This window comes from Miniopterus schreibersii (assembly GCF_964146895.1).
Source record: "Miniopterus schreibersii genome assembly, chromosome: 8".
Classification (NCBI taxonomy): domain Eukaryota; kingdom Metazoa; phylum Chordata; class Mammalia; order Chiroptera; family Miniopteridae; genus Miniopterus; species Miniopterus schreibersii.
In genome coordinates, this window is record NC_138109.1 from 74672239 (window position 1) to 74687153 (window position 14915).

General features: G+C 37.8%; 1 protein-coding gene across 4 annotated transcripts in view; it reads left to right on the forward strand.

Moving 5' to 3' along the window:
• CAGE1 (cancer antigen 1) overlaps nucleotides 1–14915 on the forward strand; it is a 56520-nt gene that overhangs the window by 19755 nt on the left and 21850 nt on the right. For 2 of the 4 annotated variants that reach the window (XM_081144030.1, XM_081144031.1), the window contains exons 7-9: nucleotides 1719–1829; nucleotides 4188–4268; nucleotides 4499–4606. In XM_081144030.1, the coding sequence (XP_081000156.1) occupies nucleotides 1719–1829; nucleotides 4188–4268; nucleotides 4499–4606 (300 nt within the window). The remainder of the gene's footprint in view (nucleotides 1–1718; nucleotides 1830–4187; nucleotides 4269–4498; nucleotides 4607–14915) is intronic. The other 2 variants (XM_081144033.1, XM_081144032.1) reach the window with 1 other exon arrangement.

Below are 14915 nucleotides of genomic sequence, written 5' to 3' on the forward strand. Positions count from 1 at the left end.
ATTAGTGTTTCTTCACGTTAATGAGCTGTTTACCCATCCAAAACATACAGCTTTGGGGCAAGGGAGTGCAGTGTAGAGCTGTGTCCATTAGGAGAATGAAAAATGATGTTAGTGTCAGGGGAGTTCGAATTCTGGCTTCACCACTTCCTGGCTGTGAGACTTGGCCAAGTCTCTTTACCTCTCTCAGCCTTAGTTTCCTCTTCGTAAATAGGGGAAATGGTACTTGCTGCTGCCCTGGGAGCTTACAAGCATCCACTTAATGAGAGAACCTATTAAAGGATGAGATACTTCATAGTTTCTCAAATTAGCTAGCTCTTTCTCTACCCCTTTCCTTCTATTATTGCACATTTCTTTGATCTTAAGTATATTCATCTGATCCAAAGTTTGGTGGCATAGGTGTGTGATGTTGCTGATCCAACACAAGCCTTATTTCTATTTTGTTTTAGCTAAAGTATTTTGAACACTAGCATTTATTGAATGCTAGACACCGAGCTAAGCATTTTATGCAGAGATCACAAAGTGGTGGCCCACAGACTGTATCTACCTAAAGTTTCATTTTTAAATATTGGAATTTGATTGTGGCACAATTTCTTCTTGGCTACAAACCTTTTCACCCCACCTTGCCCTTCAAACATTTGCTTGCTGACTACTATATTTGCTTGGTTGTGTCCATCACCCTGGCAGCTGCTGTCTTATTTGCTGGGTGCTGCTTTCCTACCAGACCTCTTAATAATGAATACAGATATTTTTAGTAGATCTCATTACATGCCAAACAAATACTGTATTTGCTTATTCTGTGTCTCCCACCCCACTAGGACATAAGCCTTCAAGATTAGAGACTTGGTATGTTGTATGCCCTTTACCTAATACAGGCTAAGCTCCTAATAGGCACTCAACAAATATTTGCTGACTTCCCAACCTATCCTTGGAGCCATTTAAGTTTACTGTTCCTGCTTTTCATGGATTATCTCTTACACCATTCTTTATATTATCAGGCGTGTTTTTTTTTAACATGGAAAAACAAACCAAGGCTTAGAAGAATTGAGTTTCTTGTCTAAAGTCTCTCATATAATAAAGTCGCAGCACTCAGGCAGAATCTCTCAGGCAGTTTGACTTCAGTGCATGCACGTTAGACCCTTAGGTTATTTTAGTACAATTACCTTCATTCTAGGTACCCTGAAAATATCTAGAGTTTAAGTATTTTTGAGGCTGTCTGATTATTTTTATTTCAGTTACAATAATTTGTCTAAAATTTTGATTTGTCAGGGTGTAATGGGTCAACGGGGAGAAAAAGAGATATCTGTAATATTTTGAACAATAAAAAATAATCCATTAACTAAGAGCATGTTTGAACACTTAAAACAATAAAATAAAATAAAATTTGGATTTGTAAATTCACTACATCAAGAAGGGCTAAATGTATGACTGCATGAGCATATACAGTTATTATAAATGAGTATTAATCTCTGAATGATTATATATATATATCTGTCCCAATAACAATTTATATATGAGTGTATATCTATATGAATTCTTTTCACACTAACCCTTTATTGGATATCTTATGATGTGTAATTGAAGAGTTGAGTTCACTATTATTTTACCTCCTTTGGTTTCATCCCTTATTTTGGGAGGAAGATTTGTTTCATTTGTGTTTTTTCCTTCTTTTAGCTTTACTGAAAAAATCTTAATCTAGCTTCTCAAACTGTTGTTTTTAGGACATCAGCAGTCCTGATGCTGAACATTTTAAAGAGAGTGAGAAAGTTAGTGATGCAGTGCTGCAAAAATTGAAGACTTTTCATCTTAAAAAGAAAAATTTAGATGAAGAGGTACTGTATGTATTCTTTATCCTAAAATTATATCACCCTGGGTGGGTAGCTCAATTGGTTAGATACACTGAGGTTGTATGTCAGGGCACATACAAGAATCAACCAATGAATGCATAAATAAGTGGAACAATGAATTTATGTCTCTTTTTCTTTCTGTCACTCTTTCTCTAAATCAATAAAAACATCTCCTTTGGTGAGGATTAAAAAATAACAATAATAAAAATAAAAATTTTACCATTTTTTAGTGAAAAAATAGTCAAAGTAAAAGTAGCATAAAAATAGAAAGAAATTCCTAAAATTTGGATGTTTTAAAAAGAATTGTTTTTGTGGACCAGATTAGCTTTTTTTTTTTTTTTTTTAAATATATCTTTATTGATTTCAGAGAGAGGAAAGGAGAGGGAGAGAGATAGAAACATCAATGATGAGAGAGTCATTGATCAGCTGCAGCCCGCAACCCGGGCATGTGCTCTGACCGGGAATCGAACCCCGATCGCCTGGATCCTAGGTCGACGCTCAACCGCTGAGCCACACCCGGCCGGGCCAGATTAGCTTTACTGTGGCCCTCACTAAGGAGATATATTGTTTAACATTTGATTTGTTTTATGATGTAAGTCTGTATTAGACAGTCTTATTCATCTGCCAAAAAAAAAAAAAAAAATTGGTATGATTATTTTCTCTCTTTTACATAGCATTACTGATTCCTGAAGAAAAATGTATTTTGACATTTCTATAGTGATTTCAAACTTTATCATTTGAAATAATGGGTAAACTGAAAACAAATCATTTTATTTCTCATGTGGGACAAGGGTAACGGAAGAGGCTCCTGAAATTTCTTCAGTTATTCTTTTCTTGGTGTAGCGCTACAGAGACTGAAAAATAAAATTAAAAGAATAAGTTAAATACGGAAGGTGATAACAGGATGTTAATTTGTGCAGTTTTTAATCTGAGAGGGAAACAAAAGTGACAGATTTATCTGGCTAAATAAGAACAAAAATAACTTCAAATCTGGGATCTTGGGTCATTGTAACAAATTTAGTCCTGTACTATCAGGAAATTACTTCCCTGAACTGAGGTGGATAGAAATTTGTCACAGGTAGTCGGGGGATGACCTTGTCTCCTACGCAACCTGTAGGGGAAAAGATCAAGAAATAAACAGACATGCACAGAAACTACTGGCCTCCACTTCTTGAAGTCTTCACACGTAAGCTCAGGCGAGGGTTGAACAGAGTGGTACAAACATACAATTTCATATATTTATGTTCTTGGTAAATTTCTCTGTAATTCCTGAAATATTGGCAGATGAGATTATATGATGTCCGTGATTTGATTCGGTGAAGGGGGATGGAGAAGAAAGGAAGTGGTTGGGAACATAAATGATACAAGGTTGGCCATTAGCTATTAGGAGCTGAAGCTAGGTGATAGTTACATTAAAGTTTCTTTTCTATTTTTTAAAAATATTGGAAATTGTTCATAATAAAAAAAATATTCTGTGCACCACATTTTACTTCACTGATACTTGGAGAAGTTTGAATATTTAGATTTATTGTTATACTGAAGGAACAAATGAACAAATAAGGAATGATTATAAACTGTATCTAGAAAAAGTTGCCTTGTTTTTGTTTGTTTTTCTTTAAGGAAGAATTTTAATAGCCTAACTGTAAAAACAATGGAATATTAGTCTAAGCTCCCTGGAGATCCCAAACCCATCTTTAGGATAATTGATTCTCTAGGACTCTAGGGCATACAGTGTACCCACAGCTATGATGTGTTATTGCAGTGAGAGGATACGGAGCAAAATCAGCAAAGGGCAAAGGTGCATAGGGCAAAGTCCAGAGGAATCCAGGTTCGAGTTTCAAGAGTCCTCTCCCCATGGAGTCTCACAGGATGTGCTTCATTCCCTTAGCAGTGAGTTGTGACAACACGTGTAAAATGTTGTCTACCAGGGAAGCCCATTTGAGACCAGTGCCCAGGGTTTTTACTGGGGGCTGTTCCCATAGGCACCTTCTTCTGCCTAACACCTACCAAAATTACAGACCCTCCAGATGGAAAGAGGTGTTCAGCATAAACCACGTTCTTTGTTAGGCACAATGAACCATTCATATCAGGGAATGATGGAAACCCTCCCACAATCCAAGCTTCCTGATACAGTAAGGGAGCAACCTGGCTAGCAGGCCTTTCTGAGGATAGTGCCTCAGGCCTACTGTGTGAACTCTTTTCTGAATAAGAGCTGTAAAAACAGTGTATCTTTTGGAGATAAGGCATTGGACTATGCATGATTTGATGATTTTATTGTAAGTGTTATAGAATGTAGTTTAATTTCTTTTCATTCTCTGAAATATAAAATGCCTTTTTTCTTAGCTACGGAAACATAAAGACAGAATCGCAACTTTCAGAGAGTTAATTGCTAATGAAAAAGCATTTCAAGATCAGGTTGTTGACGTGAGTTTAACATTTACTATGTGCTGTCTTCAACTTACAAAAATACAATTTCACATACTTATATTCTTTTGGTAAATTTATTTAAATCCTTCTAGCTCTAAATTCTATACATACTTCTATTATTCTAGCCACTGAAAATCTCTTTGATTGTTTCACTAATAAAGTATTTATTTTCAAATACTCAAAGGAATGTGAAAGTATTAGAAGTGAGCACAAATATTTAATCACAGGTTACAGACTTTGATTCAAATGAAGCCAAGAACGTCAGAGATGTACCTACCTTGTTGGGAGCCAAACTGGATAAGTACCACAGTCTAAATGAAGAGCTTAATATCTTGGTAAGAAAAACTTTTGTTGCTTTGCTATCATTTTTATACATAGCACCATTTAATTAACAAGTTTATGAAATTATCGGCCTACAAAATATTTGCTTATTAAAATGGTAACATACTGGCATTGTGGCAGTATTATTCACCCACAAAGTATAGAAATGAAGTTTGCATTTTCAGGTTTTGAAATTTTACATAATGTCTCATCTAACACTTCTGTTAAGACTAATCAGATTAATTTCTTTGAAAATGTAGAAATAAAAGATGTGTGTAATTATTCATAGTGAATGAAGCTTATTTACATTGTTGCATATGCTACCACCATTCTTACAGCAATAGCTGTTAATTTTTTTTTTTTAATCCTCAATTGATGTATCTCTCTCACATCATCTCTCCCTTCCACTCTCTTTGAAAAGCAATGGAAAAAATACCCTCAGGTGAACCTGAAACCCAGGTACGTGCCCTTGTCCAGAAATCAAACCTGGGATCCTTCAGTGAGAGGGCCAATGCTCTAACAACTGAGCCAGACCAGCTAGGGTGCAATAACTGTTTACAACAACCATGATTAAGGGGTGCTTAGGGAAACAGCACTCATAGTTTATTTTAGATGGCATCTAAAGATAAAGTCATCACTGAAAAGAAATGGTAATTATGTAACTTAATGGAGGTGTTAGCTAGTAGAATGGTGGTAATCATTTTGTAGTATACAGGTTTATCAAATCAACAAATTGTATACCTTAAACTTACACAATGTTATATGCCAGTTATGTCTCAATAAAGATGAAAAAAATAAAGGCAGATAAAACAGGAAAAATATGTTAGAAGAAAATGAAAATATGATCTTAGTAGCTAAGATTATAATAGTTACAGAGTTACAATCAAATTGGATCCCACTACAATGAAAAGGAGGTTAATTAACGTAAATTATTTTTAATAGCAGTTAATTAAAGAAGTCTATCATATTTCTAAGTTATTAAAAAAAGCATATATACTAAATTTATAACATACCCATTCATCTTTTTTTTTTAAACATAATTTCCATTTTATTTTTTTCCAGAGAACTTTTCTTTAGTCCTTAGGATTTAGCTCCTTACATGAGCTTTGATGGCGGTCATGGGGTAGCGTCTGCAGGTCCAAATCAGGTGGGGGTGTTGGGTCCTTTTGAGCTTCAGGAGGAGGATTCCTGACCACCTTGCTGTGAATGGCACAGCTCACACAGTAATGTAGTTTCACATAGAGCTTGGGGAGGGCATAGACATTGAGGACACTTGCTTCGGAAATGTTCCTAATGGCTGTGGCTGTGGCTGCTACTATTTCGAATGCGGAACTTTTTAATGGCCTTGTCCTTGGGCACACATCGGGCACAGTGGGTGCAGTGAATAGGCTGCACATGGATGTCGCCCTTTTTTGCACGACCATTGTTCCTTCTTTTCTTGGTCATCTTGGAAGAGAGGACCCAAGAAAGCCCCATTCATCTTTAAAAGAAGAAAAAGTTCAGTGCTATGAAGGCTTAAAGGTTTCTTCTTTTCTAATTCATTAATTTTTTCATCAAATAAGTACTTACTGTATTGACTTCCCACAAATGGTTAAGAAACACTAGTCACTATGGAGATAGAAAGCTAAGTCAAACATAGCCCTGCTTCTAAGGAGTCTAGGCAAGAAGATAAAATACATAAAAAATTATTTACAAAGAGTAAAGGGGAAGTTTCTTAAAAAGATACAGTGACTAGCATCTGAGAGAGGAGGTGTTTGTGGGATGACTGGGGCTTGGAGGAACAGGTGATGTCCAAGTGGGAGAATCATGGAGGACTTTGTGGAGGGGCCGGGAGTTGGGCCTTGAAGACGAGTGAAGTTTGAGCACTGGGATGTAAGAGGAGCACGCTCAGAAAATTCTGTTATTCATTAGCAGTTCTGTGCTTCAGGCGTTAAAGAGGATGAGTGTGGACCTTCATCTTCCCAGCACTGGGAAGCTGGAATGAGAAAAAGGGCACAAATGGGAAAGTGTCAGACATACTGTGTCACTTTTAAAATGTGCCACAGTCTGTCTTGTACAAACTATCTCAGAGAAACCAAATAATCGACGAAGGAGACTTCTTCACTGAAGAATGTAAGCTATTGAAAAACACAAGAAAAGATACATTTATAAAATTATATTTTGCACCCTTGAATAAAATAAGGAATCTAGGCAATTATAATGGCCTTTAAAACCTTTAAACTGAAGACAGGGAGCATTTAATGAATGGGTCAGACTGACAAACACCTGAGCCCACTGATCAATCTCAACCCCACTAGAGGTGAGGCTGGCAGACCTGGGCCCCCTCGCATGATGCAGGAGGACGCACACAGCATCTCTGAAGTAGTCTCACCAAAACAACTGGATCTGACAGCCAGCCGCTAGTCCTGGCTACCAGCTGACAGTGGATAAAGAAACATTAAATGACACCATGAAAACACCCAGAATGTGAAAAATTCTAACCAGTAAACAATTGGCATGAGGACAGGGAGGGAGAGGAAAAGCTGTTATAGACTAAAAGGTTAGAAACAAATCAACCAAATGCAGTCTGTGAAACCTGTGTAGATCCTGATTTGAACAAACCCACGATGAAAAGATATTTGTGAGGTCATAGTAGAAAATTGAACACAGTCCGGGTATTTAATAATATTAAAAATTATTATTAGATGTGGCAATGGTATTGTGTTTTTAAAAGCTTCTTATCTCTTAGTGATACATGTTAAAAAGTATTTATATGAGTGAATTAATATGATGATTAGGTTTGCTTTAAAATACTCCCGGAAAATAAAAAGTTGGTGGTGGGGGGGAGGGAGACTGGTGGTTGGAGACAGATGGAAAAATAATGGGAAAATGTTGATAATTGTTGAAGTGATGGGAGGTTCATTACACTACTCTACTTTTGTATGTGTTTTGAATTTTCCAAAAATAAAAAGGGATTTGTTTTTGTTCTTTGTTTTTGAAATGCAGAAGTGTGCTCCAGAAGGCTCACTCCTCATTCTCTAAGAAACTACTTGGTCTCCTGGGGCTAAATTTGATGGCTCAACACTCCTTTGATGCTTTGTCATAGGGTTTTCTTGTGGTCCTTCTGACCCCGTGTCCTCAGTTCTGATTCACAATTCTGATTCTACTGTTGGCTTCACTCACCTCCTGAGACCAGGTGACCCACCTTTGCCTTCTGGCTGACTCTAGCATTTTGGGTGTTTAACTGTTGAGTGCAAACTGTCTCCTAGTCTTAGATGCTCTTGATAAGGTACACCAAAGCCTGGGATTTGTTTAGAGGAAACAAAGAGTCCAGTCACCAGTGTGATGTGCAGGGTTCAAGTTGGGCTTATTGTAATGATCCCTCAAGTTCCTCCTAGATCCCATCTTTAGTAAAATAGGGACCTTTTTATAAAAATAAGATATTCTTTAACCAGTATTATAAAAGATATCCTTTAGCCATTATTATAGAATACATGAAGATTAAAATCTAAAATACTATCCCAAAACATACCACTTCACTATAGCACTTTATATATTATACAAAACATTTACCTAATTTATTATTTTGGTACCCTCTAAAGTTATGTTTGTTAACTTGTAAAGAAATACTCAAAGCTAGTGTATTCTTTTTATTTTCATATTTATCTGCTATAGTCATAAAAATAAGAAAACAAGTATTTTGCAAAGCAGAAAATTACTAACTCTAGGAAAAATGTTCTGAGCCAAAAGAACACTACAACCCAGTGCCTCATGGTCCCTCTGAACTATGAAAGATACCCACCATTCCTGGACTTGGAGAGTTTAGAGTTGCAGGGCCTCTGGGCCACTGACCAACCTGAGGAAGAGTCTGGATCCATTAAAACTCAGGTCACAGGTGGGAGGGCCATCCAGGCCGGCGGAACCTCAGTTCCCACAGGAAGTCAGTCTCGGCATCTGTTTTCTTGTTCTCTCAAGCATTCTGGGCACTCTTCTGATGCCCTGACCCTATTCCTCGCCTTCTCAGTTTTGATTTCTCTAAATCCTATTCTTAGGCCAGGGCAAGAAACAATATTTGAACTGTAGACCCTTGTTGGAGAATATAACGTCAGTCTATCTGCTGACCAACTCTTAGCAAGAACTTGTTTAAGCACTCCTGATCTCTGAGGGGTTATCTGTGCAGTCCCTTTCAGCCCTCTGGTTGTCACCCACAATAAACATACATTTTACATCTCCATCAAATATACATATGCCCCGACACCGAAGAAACACGGGTTTTATTATTCTGTTCTATTTCATTTTTGTGTGTGTGTCGGTCATAAATTCATTTCACTACTTAATAAAGAGTCACAACCTGGATCGTGTTCGTTCTTGGAAAGCTGCTGCTGGGGACCCTGCCTTGGCCCTCACACAATTGCTTTTCCTGAGTTGTGCTTTGGTACTCTGTCCTCAACAATCTTAGGAACATCTTGCTCCATTTACTACAGAGAGATTGTTGTTTCCCTTAGTGCTGCTTGGACGAGAACTTCTTCTGAGTCTCAGGCCTACTGCGAAAGCTTTTCTTAGAAACAGCTGCTTTTTCACTGCGTGAATAATGAACAGTGAAAAACCTTGTAACTGACCAGAAACTTTAGTGCCAAATACATGGCACCATAGGCTTCACTGTCTTCATAGCTGCATGTTCGTCTTCACCTCTTCTTACATTCTGCTTTAATTATTTGGTTTTTATTTATATTTTTTTATATGTATTCAATCTCAAAACCTTAGTGTAAAGAATTGGGAAATCAGTCAGCAGTCAGCTATCCCAATCCCCAAGGCTGATCATACTGATGACATACATCCACTGTCACAGTGAATGTTATTTATACTTTGACACACTTCTGCAATTGACGTTAACAGTGTGAGAAAACCCATTTGAGGAAAAAAGTGTTAATGCAAGCAAAAGCTTAGGGATCCTGGAAGATAGAGCCAAATATCTCGATTGTGTGGCCAAGCCACTTGCACCTCAAGTGATAGAGGCCTCGTAGATCCTCCTAGAGGTGTGTGGTACACACAGCAGTGGCCTCCCAGGGATGTCCACACCCTGGTTCCAGAGCATGGCAAAAGGAATTTGCAAATGTGTTTAAATCAAGGGCTTGAGATGTGGAGTGAGATTATCCAGGATTATCAAGAAGGGCCCAGTCTAGTCACATGTATCCAGCCATGTCAGAGGGAGATGTGACCACTGAATGTCAGAGATGCAACACTGCTGGCTTTGAAGATGGGGGAAAGGGTCACAAGCCAAGGAATGTGGGCAGCCTTCAGAAACTGGACAGTCTCCCCTAAAGCCTCCAGAAAGGAACACAGCCCTGCTGATGCTTTGACTTCAGCTGAGTGAGACCCCGGCAGACTTCTACCCTACAGAACTGGAAGGTGATAAATTTATGTTGTTTTAAGCCACTAAGTTTGTGGTCATTTGTTACAGCAGCAATAGGAAGCTAATACAAGATGTGTGGACCTCACTGTTTTTTTTTCAGTGATTCACATTTCAGTGCCTCATAATATGTCAGAGCAAGTTAATATATTATTAACGTGGAACTATGTCTACAAATCTAGAATACAGAGGGACTGTAGAGAAATACTCCTCTGGGGGACTTCATGACTGAGCAGTCCCACCTGGACTGTGAATCTCATCCAGTACCAGCAGCCAGCCAGCTCCTCTGCCTCTCGGTGCCTGCCATTCATAAGAGCAGCTTTTAGGAGGACTTCCTTCTCTACTGTGGTCAAGTATGTGTGGCTGTGGACAGGCCAGTCACGGGTGCTCTTCCTCTGCCTAACCCTGCCCTGCCCGTGGAGCCAGCTTCTCCAGATAAGTGGCAAGGTCCATCACAACTTCCTTGGGTCTGTGTCTGTGCTACGTGCTCTAGCTCACATAGGCAGGCCCCATAGGGAAGGAGAGCTGGGGAGGTAGGAGAACATGCTGTTGCACATGCTCTCAGCCCTCAAACACCCAGGGGTAGGGAGGTCTTGTTAGACCTTGTTTCTTATCTCCATGTATGTAAGGGCTGTGATGCTATCTTTAAAAATATTTATTCAAAATATTTTACACCAAACTATATTTAAGCTAATATGACAAATATCCATGTACCTACCACCCAGGTTAAAAAGTATGATTGTAATTCAAGCCCCCTGTGGCCCCTCCACCCAGTGGTAACTATTATCCTTAATCTGGGATTTACCTTTCCTGCATAGATACTTATCTCTACACAATGTATAATATTGTTGGGTTGGTTTGTTTGTTTATTTATTTTTGAGGAGGGGAGTGACATTTATTTTATTTTACTTTATTGTTGAAAATATTACAGATGTCCCCTTTTTTCCCTCTTGACCCCTTCCACCCCACACCAACTCCCCACCCAAGGCCTTCACCACACTATTGTCTGTGTCCATGGGTTATGCATATATGCATGTAAATTCTTTGGTTAATCTCTCCACACCCACACACCCACCCCTACCTTTCCTCTGAGATTCGTCAGTCTGTTCCATGCTTCTATGTCACTGAATCTACTTCGTTCATCAGTTTGTTATGTTCTTTAGATTCCCCATATAAGTGAGATCATGGGATATTTGCCTTTCTCTGCCTGGCTTATTTCACTTAGCATAATATTCTCCAGGTCCATCCATACTGCCCCAAAGGGTAAGAAATCCTTCTTTCTTACAGCTGCATAGTATTCCATGGTATAAATGTCCCACAGCTTTTTTATCCACAGAGTTGGGTCACTTTATTGGATATCAAACTATACTACAAAGCCATCGTAATCAAAACAGTGTGGTATTGGTACAACAAGAGACACATAGATCAATGGAACAGAACAAAGACCCCAGAAATCGACCCACACCATTATGGTCAATTAATATGTGACAAAGGAGGCAAGAGCATACAATGGAGTAAAGACAGTCTCTTCAATAAATGGTGTTGGGAAAATTGGACAGGTACATGCAAAAAAAATGAAACTAGATCACCAACTTACTCCATACACAAAAATAAATTCAAAATGGATAAGAGACTTAAATGTAAGTTGCAAAACCATAAAAACCCTGGAAGAAAACCTAAGCAGTAAAGTCACAGACATCTCATGTAGTGGAATTTTCACCAATAGATCTCCTAGGGCAAGAGAAACAAAGGAAAAAATAAATAGGACTACATCAAACTAAAAAGCTTCTGCACAGCAAAAGAAATCCTCAAAATACAAAGGAACCCCACAATATGAGAGAACATGTTTGCCAAGGATACTTCTGTTAAGGGGCTAATTTCCAAAGTGTACAAAGAAGTCATACAACTCAACAAGAGGAAGACAGACAATCCAATTAAGAAATGGGCAAAGGACCTGAATAGACACTTCTTCAAAGAGACATACAGACAGCCAAGAGACATATGAAAAACTGCTCAACATTGCTAATCATCAGTGAGATGCAAATTAAAGCCACAATGAGGTATCACTTCACACTATCAACAAATCAACAAATGGCATGTGCTGTCGAGGGTGTGGAGAAAGGTGAGCCCTAGTGCACTGCTGGTGGGAATGCAGACTGGTGCAGCCACTATGGAAAACAGTATGGAGGTTCCTCAAAAAATTAAAAATGGAGCTGCCTTTTGACCCAGTGATCCCACTTCTAGGAGTATATCCTAAGAATCTTGAAACATCAATCAAAAGAATATATGTACCCCTATGTACATAGCAGCGTTATTTACAATAGCTAAGATCTGGAAACAGCCCAAGGGCCCATCAGTAGATGAGTGTTTTTTTTTTTTATTTTTTAATCCTCACGTGAGGATATGTTCACTGATTTTTAGACAGAGAGGAAGGGAGAGAGAGAGAAAAAAACATCAATGTAGGGGAGAAACATCAATTGGTTGCCTTCTGTACACTCCCTGACTAGGGATTGAACCCACAACCTACTTATGTGCCCTGACCAGGAATCGAACCCACAACCTTTTTGGTGTACGGGATGACACTCCAACCCACTGAGCCGCCTGGCCAGGGCAAATAATATATAATATTGTTTTGCATGTCACTTAAAATTGTATTTTGTATGTCCTTTTCTAAGTTTTTTCTTCCTCAACCTTATAATTCCAAGATTGATTCCTGTGGTAGGTATAGCTGTAATTTATTCACTTTCACTCCTGTATAGTATTTTAACATGAATGAATCATAGCTCATACTAGAATATTTCAGACACAGCCAGTTTTTGTTCACTTATTTTTACAGAATTGAAATTTTAGTGTCTATAAACTCTTAAATTTTGTTTTAATTACTATATCACACATTTTGCATGTTACTATGCTATCCCTATAGATTGTATATAATTCGTAATGGCTGCATAATATTCCAGAGTGGAAATACAATAATTTTTAGCTATTCACCTTGTTTGATATTTGGGATCATTCTGCTTTTATCTGGAGAGGCTTTTCCTTTGTAGGTTATTTTCTTAGAATAAATTACAGAAATGTGGTTACTGCTTTTAAAGCTATAAATATGCATGTGAATTTCCAAAAGAGTAGAACTTTACCTTGCAGGTATCAGTGTGTTAGTGATACTGTTTCACCAAACACCATACCAACATTAAGTATTATCACTTGAAATTTTTCTAAACAATTACCCTTCTAATTTATCCTTATAGTAAGATGGAGCATCTTTCAGTATGTTGCTTTTGCTAATTGTATCTCTGAGACAGTCTCTCATGCAGATTTTAACAATTTCATTTAACACAGATTTTAACAGATGCATTATATTTTCAAAAAATAAGAATCGTGACAGACTAAATAACATCCACTATGCTATATGCAGAGTCCAGACTGCTTTCAAGCCAAGGTGATTTAAATCTGTAGAGTAACATATTCCTGGGCCGGGTACCCATCTAAAGATTTTTTGCTTTTTCTTCAGTTTACCTTGTCTCCAAGTCTATGATTTCTTCTACCTTCACTTAAATATGGGCACTGACTTGGGGAGTTGGGAGAGGCAAGGGAAGGGTTTCTCCAAGAGAGCTGAGGTGTTCACTGGAGGCAAAGAGGGTGCCAAAATCAAAGCACTAAGCAAGGTGAAAACCACACATGAGTGTCATGCTAAAAACCTAGGAGGTTTTTGGTGTGCATTCATGAAAACATTTTAGATTTTTTTCAGTGATTTAACTTTAATAGACTGTCTTCCAAAACTTTTCTCTTTTGAAATATTTTTTTTAAACTTTAAAATATTGAGCTCTTAATGAAAAGATGAGCCACAAACTGGTAGAAAATATTTGCAAGTTACGGATCTGGTAAAGAACTTGTATCAAGAATATGGAAAGAGTATCAAGAATATGTAAAGAGCCTGGCCAGTGTTGCTCAGTGGTTGAACATTGACCCTTTCACCAAGAGCTCACCAGTTCAATTCCTGGTCAGGGCACATGCCCAGGTTGCAGGCTCGATTCCTGGTGAGGGGCATGCAGGAAGCAGCCAATAGATGTTTCTCTCTCATTGATGCTTCTATCTCTCTCCCTCTCCCTTCCTCTCTCTCTAAAATCAATAAAGACATATTTTAAATAAGAATATGTAAAGAACCCTCACAACTCTACTTATAATAATAAAATTAATAACCCAATTTGAAAAGTGGGCAAAACATAAAAAAAAAATCTTACCATTTTTCACAGCATGGACAGACCTAGAGGGTATTATGCTAAGTGACATCAGTCAGAGAAAGACAAATATAATTTCACTTTATACATGGAATAAAAAACAATGCAAATGAGTAAACCATACAGAAACAGACTCATAAGATACAGAGAACAAATTGATGGTTGCCAGAGGGGAGGGGGGTTTGCAGACAGGGTGAAAATGGTGCAGGGATTAAGTAAAGCTTGGTAGTTACAAAAATGTCATGAGAATGTAGAGTACAGCATAGGGAATATAGTCAATAATACTGTAATAACTATGTGTAGTTCCAGGTGGGTACTGGAAAATATCAGGGGAACACTTTGTAAAGTATCTGGCTGTCTGTACTTTACACCTGAAACTAACACAAAATAATAAAATAAATAAAAAGTGGGCAAAAAAGATTTTAGCAGACACTTCATTAAGAAGATACATGGATGGCAAATAAACATGAAAAAATACTCATCATGAAGAGGTAAATTAAAACCACAATGAATAGCACTGCACAACTATTAGAATGTATAATAAAAATAATGAACAAAAGATATTGAAGATACAAATAAATGGAAAGATATTTCATTCTCATGGATTGGAAGAATTAATATTAAAATTTCCATGCTATCCAAAGCAGTTCAATGCAATCCCTATCAAAATTCCCATGGCATTTTTCACAGAAATGG